Genomic DNA, 7,523 nt, shown 5'->3' on the forward strand with positions numbered 1-7,523 from the left:
GTATGTGAAAGAAGTGTCATATTTAAAAGAGGGACAAAAGATACCAGAAGTACAAACACTCATAGATCAACAAAAATGTGTCCATAGTACATGGATGACTCACTCGCACTTTCGTTTTCTCTGTTCAGTTTTCCGTGAAATAGGGATCAGACATCTAATTTGGCATTTAAATTAGACATATCATATCATAGGGAAAACGTGTGCAAAGTTTAAAGTTGATTGGACTATAAAAAAACTACCTTGACCAAAAACTTAGACCTGACAATATAATATCCCTCTTATATAATAGGTGGGGTATACAAATAAATTTGACAACGTCATGGCTAAAAAAAAAAGATAAACAGAAAAACAAAAGTACACAAGACACAACATAAAAAAACAACGACAAGACAGCAGGAACCCCTTGTATGTGCTTCGGAACGGTAAGCCGATCATACTTCACAGGTGTCACACGTCGTTTTGCTCATGTTATTACAAATCCGGTAAAAAGTCTTAATTCGGTAGGTCGTATTCATGTCATTCATGGAAAAGGAATGGGATTGCAGTTATGATATTAGGAAACTGATTATTATATTGTATAATTGTGTAACTGAAACGGATCAATGGAAGAATGTATACCGACAACGTCTATTTTTTGACATTATAAAGTTTAGGAGATTGTTTGATGTTTGATATGTATTTTATCTATATCAAATAAAGATGTTTCGTTACTCTGAATGATTTGTTTTGTAAGTCATTTATTAATCTTGAATGTCATTCAATGCAAATATAAAAATGATCTTCATACCATACATGATTAGCAAAATCTGTTATCAATCAATTTTTTCCTGCTGACTACAGTTATTAGATAATGCAATGGCCTCAATAAAAGGCTAGGGCAAGGTAGTTGTCTCAACGTTATCCTATTCAATGTTTATAACATGTATAATGTAAATATAAATAAATAGGTTATCGCTGACTGATTTATAAGTTATTAGTTGTTACGTTCCCTATTGGTTGCTGTGCATATAAGAGCTGATAAGTTACACATAATAGTTTAAAAAGAGTGATCATGTAAGATAATCAACATATTGGTCAGGTCATACAGAGTCTTTAATAATACGTAAGTTTATGGAGAAAAGTGATGTGCCAAATTGAATATTGTTTTGTGAAATGTTTTTGCCTTACATATGATATGTGCATTATATTAAGGTTACTATAACAAATATATTTGTCAATTTTGTACAATGTAATCATGCGTCTTTGTGTACTTATTTAAAATGTCAACAACACATACACTATACTGCTTTTTATCAAAATTATGTTCATAAAGGGCCACTTCAATGATAATTTATTTACTATGTGTTTAATGATTTCAGATCTTCAATCGACAGTATGTATTGTGTGTCCTGCTTGGTTTTTTTCGCCGTGGTTGTATCAACTTCTGGTAAGAGAAAAAAAAACTTATTTATGCGGTATTGAACAATCAAGATGGTAAATGGTAGTTAAATTGGAAATCTTAAGTGACCCTACTTGACCGGTTAAAGGACCACAAAGTTAACTCCTTACCTTAATGTTTAGTGAAATTCCATTGTTTCCGCTCATCATCCCGGTCGACCTCCCTTTTCTACAGGACCTACATAATGTATTGATTGATGATCGTCCTGCAGACTTAATGCAAACAAATACTGGTTGGTACGCCCGCCTCGTGATCCCGTTTAAGCAATAACTTAGTTATTCACAAGTGATCGTTGATCGTGTCGTTAACTGCCAGTATTATTTGGATGGATAAAACTTATGACCAGACATTTTGTTTTGTTAAAACGGAAAATAATAAAACCATAGTAGGGAGATTGTATCCCTTGTTATACACAATCAAACTATATACTTGATATTGAAATTAATTATGTGCGCCAGGCTCGCGTTTTGTCTACAGAAGACACATTAGTCACGATAGAACAACAACAAAAAAACAAACTTAAAAGGCCAAATAAAGTACGAAGTTGAAAAAAATTATTATTTATTAAGTGGCGAGTGTTCTATATAATTTAGTCAGGTTTTCGTTCCAGCATCCGCCTACCTACGATGAAGGTAAATCAAGAAAAGCGCTGCGGACGCATAGGATTATTAAACGTGTTGTTTTCAATGTTTGACATCACTGTGTAGATACCTCTGCTGGCGGACTATCAGTCCCGGAGGGTATCATCAGCTCAGTAGTCAGTATTTCGGTACTGTCATGATTTAACAAACTTTACTAAAATTGTCCGTTTATAAATTTTGAAATTATTAAGAAACTAAGATTTCAACTCCATCAGGCAAAGTTGACTTTAGATGAATACGGCTATTATTTTAGGTATTTTTGTCATATAGCTCTTCAACGGTTTTGGTACTTATACATCTTCGGATTTCAAATGTTTGGCTGCTGAGCGTTCCTGTTGAAGGTAACTCCAGAAAAGCGCTTCGGACGCAAAGAAATATAAAACGTGTTGTTTTCATTTTTTTTTACGATTTGATTTCGTTAAATTAATAACTATGTATTGTACTATAAGGCAACTGCTCTGTCCCTTGATTTTCGAAAATCTCAAAGTATTGTACGTTAATCTAATGACATCCTTCACATATTAAGATAAAATTAATATGTTGTACATCAGCATATTCATTTGCTAATTATGTCTTGCATATATTGGTGTAAGCGTGCAATACCTAAACATTCGCAAAACAATTGTTTCTAGCATGTAGAAATGTACTATTGTATTGTTTATTTGTGTATTTCTCTGTCCTGAATGTTCTTGCATTTATTTGTACTATATTTCTGACAGGTAATGTTGTCATTTAGTGGTATATTTAACATTGCCATAATGCGCGAGGTTTGACTAGCTAAAAAAAAAAGATTTAACCCACTATATTTTTCTTAAAATGTCTAGCACTAAACTCAACTAAACTAAACTAAAATGGCAGTTTTTATTTTATAGTTCGTTTTTGCATGTGTTGCATGGCCTTTAGTTTTTTTGTTGCACTCCAGTGTGTCTGTTGTTATGTTGTTTTCCTCTTAAAGTTGATGTGTTTCCCTCGGTTTAAGTTTGAAACCAGGATGATTTGTTTTCTCTTAATCGATTTATAACTATTGAGCAGCAACCCTCTATCGAAAAAAGCATGAAAGTAAATACAATTCCGTTAATATCGTAACAAGTTGGAGATATATACTCCATACGAAGGTGCTACTGGAATGTTGCAACATAATAATGAAAGTTCACAATTTGAAAGCTGACATCATCTCTGTTGTCTCAAAGTTTTTTTTCAACCGACCCTCTTTGTCGATTTCTAAATGTAAGTCTAGATATGAGGCAGACTTAACCGTAGCTGTTGTTTCCTTTATCTCTAGATCAAATGAATAGATGCGTTCAACATATATAGTCCCCCAAATTTTGAATTGTTTAGTGAGAGAACTTCATCTATACAGCGAAACGGAAAGTAAAACGATATTGATAACTTCTTATCTTTCTTCCTAAGAAGTTCCTGTATGAAGTCAGCCTCATAATAATACAGGAATAGGTCGACAAGAAGAGGATCAACATGTGTTCCCATGAGAATGCGTATAGTTTGTAGAAAAACACGTCATCCACATGTAACAAATATGTTGTCAATCAAGAAATCAAGCATCTTGATAATGTCAGTTTCAGAAAATGTTTGTTTGAATCAGAGCGATTCTTTACAAAGTAAGATGTACCCCTCCCTAGGACAATATACTTGTATCTACGTTGGTTTTTTTGATGAAACAAAGCAACACCAACTCATTCAATGTATTTGTTAGTTTGAAATGAGGAATACCTAAGTGCAGAAAAGTCAAATGTTTTAATACGATTGCAAGATAAACAATAAACCGTTCTTTGTAAGGACACCAATGTAGCTTATGTATCAAATACAGTGATGGCAGATCCAATTCTTCATTTTTAGTTTAAACTCCAAAGGAACATAGAAAAGACCTATGATTATCCAGGATGTCCTCTTTCGTAAGTGTCGTGAGGGTATATGTAGAGTTTCCAATTGAATTATCAATACCTTATTCATTTATCAAGCAGTTTAAGTAATGAGATTTACACACAAAAACGATGTTATTTGGGGCTTAATCTGCAGGGACAAAGACCATATTTGTCATGGGGGGAGGACAAGTATTTTGCAATATTTGGGTCTTTAATGATTGACGTAGCATCGAGACCAATTCAAATTCTTAATTCTGATTTGTATCAACGACCTCACAGCCTTAACCCATTTTCAAAGAGTCTCAATGCTCTTCAACTTTGTATTTATTTGGCTTTTTAACTATTTTGATCTGAGCGTCACTGATGAGTCTTATGTAGACGAAACGCGCGTCTGGCGTATAAAATTATAATCCTGGTACTTTTGATAACTATTTATCGCGTTTCGCCCATTGCCTGGCATAATCTTCGATTGAATCCATCAGTCTTTTGAAGTTGTATTTCCCATTGATGGATTAAGGTTCACGATATTTCGAACCTTTGAATAAGACATTCCGAAGGGAAGTGTTATTGACTATGTATATAGTTACGTAAGCTCCCCCTTCGATTTTTATCGATGTTAGATTTTATATATTTCCAAGTTGTGGGATTTTACTCAGGAAAAGGGGTGATTTTCCTTTCTTACGGACAATGTTATTACAGTGCTAGCAGTTCTCATAAAACTTTGGTGAATGGTTTAAATCAAAATAACATCCCTTTACCGGTGTTTATTTTTTTTCACAAATTTTAGTGATATGACATTGTGAGGATTTTGAATTTTTTGAAAAAATCAACAGACTTATCATGCGCTCGTTTATTTTATTTTTATCATTATTAGAACGAGACATTAACAAACTCGTTTCTTACTATAAAAACTGTATAATATGCTTTTTGTTAAAGAATTTTATTAGAGATAAGTAAAGTAATATTTAAACAAACTATTTTAAAGAATTCCACTCATCAGAGAAGGCACATGAGAGAAGCAACATCGACAAGGGCCTAACAAGTGAAAGGTAATAGGGTAAATGTATATAAATAACATTTATACATTTCAGATTGATTAATTACTGTTTGTTGGTTGTTTAACATTCAGTGGCAAATATGTCATGCATGTTCTGGACGAGAAAAAGTTAATGATAAATAAAATAGGAATGTCTCGCAGTAGACGTCATCCGGGATGAAGGTAGGGGTTTGAAATGCCACTCTAAACTTATAGTTTATTGGATAGGAATAGAAGGTATGCCTTGCAACAGTCGACCTACGGAACCCTCAAACAGTTGTTGCAATGGTTTTTAACGTACACAGAGCGTACACAAGATATCGAACGAATTTAACATCTCCATTTTGACCAGCCGTGGGTTCTATCTTTTACATCCCACACATTCAAACGGACGCGCCACTTACTTGTTTTACTGCCAGTCGGAAGAAGACCAAGTGACTATACTTCTATACCCCAGTCACCCGTAGGGGTTATACATTGAGGACCATGTTTGATCCGTAAACGTTAACGTTCCGTGTAATTCAGTCATTCAAAATAATTATAAATGTCTTTTCTTTTATAACATATAACGTCAATTTGTATGCCATTGGCCTCCTGAGAACACCATAACTAAATACATTTTCCTCAACTTTGTTGTTGAAGCAGTAAATGAATTCATAAAGGAAATATTATGATTTTCAAAACTGTTTACTAATTTACTACAGTAAGGCACATTAACATAGGTTTCAACTATTCTTCATGATATTTTGTTTTTCTTAGACTGCGACGTAGTTTGTACCAATCTGGTCCAGGCAACAAAGAATACCTCTTCTTTTTGCATTATTTTCAAGCCATAAATCGTGAGGATGCTTATATAAAGAGTATACATAACAGCAGAATTCAAAACTGGGGCCCGGCATTTGGAATTATTACCATGTACATATCCTATGATGATGCTATTAGAAGAATAACAAATCATTATAAGAATCATGTTACAGAAGGTAGGTATACCCTAACAAGATACAAATGATCATTGTGTTTGTTCTTGTGTCGTGCTTGTAGCACAAATCTTCAAGGATAAGTGGAGGGTTGGGTGCAGATTAAATTGTTTATCATTGCTATGTTCTTTGTTGTAGATGCGATTCTGACTTTAAAAGGTTAAAATAATCGAATATACCATGTGACCGAACGCACAATTCTTTGATTGTTGGTTACGTAACGTCAAATGACAAATATGTCATGCATGTTCAGAACGAGAACAAATCGACCCGTAAGACAGTTGTTTCAAGGGCTCTAAACGTACACAGAGCATGGCAATCACTTTGAACGAGGCATCGAATTTGTCCTCCTAAATATATCTGAGCGGAAGTGACGTGGCTGCGTACAAATACATCCCTCACAGCCAAACGCACGCCCAATATTGGCAGAGATTTATTGTCGGTCGGGAGTCCTGTGGTGACAATATTTGTATTACAAAGTAATACATGGAGTCCAAACTTAATTTACAAACATGACTTATCTATATAATGTTAAGAAATAAAACCAAAAGAACACTTTACATAAACTTAATGATGTAAACAGTTTCTTCAAGTTTTGCAACACCAAAGATGTTAAGTAAGTGTAACTTCACCATTTGTATTCACTTACAGAGCAACGTCTCAAGAAGTCAAATAAATCAAAAATAAATTCAAGGTATTCAAATTATATTGTGGAAGATAATGTAATTCGATTAAGAAAGTAGCTAACATTGACATGATTGATAATCCTGTATAATTACATGTATGAACCTTCTCTCTACACGGTTAAAAGTTATATGTAATATAACGTTTTGTTTTGGAGATTGTTATATTTATTAATAAGTGTTTTTTAACCATGTCCACATGAATAACTTTATTTTGTATTTGATGAAGACGTGAGAAATGCAGCTCTACAAGAGATTGGAAGTATTATTTACTATAGAGAGAGCCAAGGAATAAAGCATGGAGGTCTTGATTCTGCTCATCAGAGAATCCTTGATTTGTGGATGATAGCAAAACATAGTCTCCAGTCTTGACATATGAATCATTATTAAATCATATTGATATATTTGGAGAGTAAGATTACCATTCTGTTTCATTTGCATTTAATGTAGTAAGTAGATGTACGTTATTGTACAGCAATAAATATTCAAGTATTATTCAGACATTATATTTAGTTCTGTTATTTATGTTTTTTGACAAATACGTTCTAACTACTACTTCGATTGCTTACTTGACAGCACATCCCATGTGTACAGTCTTAGTTATTGACTTTGATGATGATTTTTTTTTTAAATTAAGTGTAGATATACAATTTTGAACAATAGCCAAAAATCTTGCTTACACAATTGTGATCCACAAACAAACCATAAGCATTGCTGGCACTGTGAAAAAAAATCAAAGATGAGATCAGAAAATAAGATGGTTGAATATTGCAGCAAAAGTCAATCAATAAATCTGCTGAAAAATAAAACCATTCGCAACTTAATTTACAGTTTATATATCTTCCCATAATAGTTGACACAGTGGTAA

General features: G+C 33.4%; 1 protein-coding gene across 1 annotated transcript; it reads left to right on the forward strand.

The window, feature by feature from the left end:
* The first annotated feature begins 977 nt into the window (after nt 1–977).
* Nucleotides 978–7,161, forward strand: LOC139497279 (uncharacterized). Its single transcript, XM_071285461.1, has 5 exons — nt 978–1,102; nt 1,359–1,426; nt 4,945–5,008; nt 5,755–5,975; nt 6,885–7,161. The coding sequence occupies exons 2-5, from the start codon at nt 1,375–1,377 to the stop codon at nt 7,025–7,027; spliced, it is 480 nt and encodes a 159-aa protein (XP_071141562.1). The 5' UTR covers nt 978–1,102; nt 1,359–1,374; the 3' UTR covers nt 7,028–7,161.
* The last annotated feature ends 362 nt before the right edge of the window (nt 7,162–7,523 follow it).

The sequence above is a fragment of the Mytilus edulis genome, chromosome 12 (genome assembly GCF_963676685.1).
Source record: "Mytilus edulis chromosome 12, xbMytEdul2.2, whole genome shotgun sequence".
NCBI classification, from domain to species: Eukaryota; Metazoa; Mollusca; class Bivalvia; order Mytilida; family Mytilidae; genus Mytilus; species Mytilus edulis.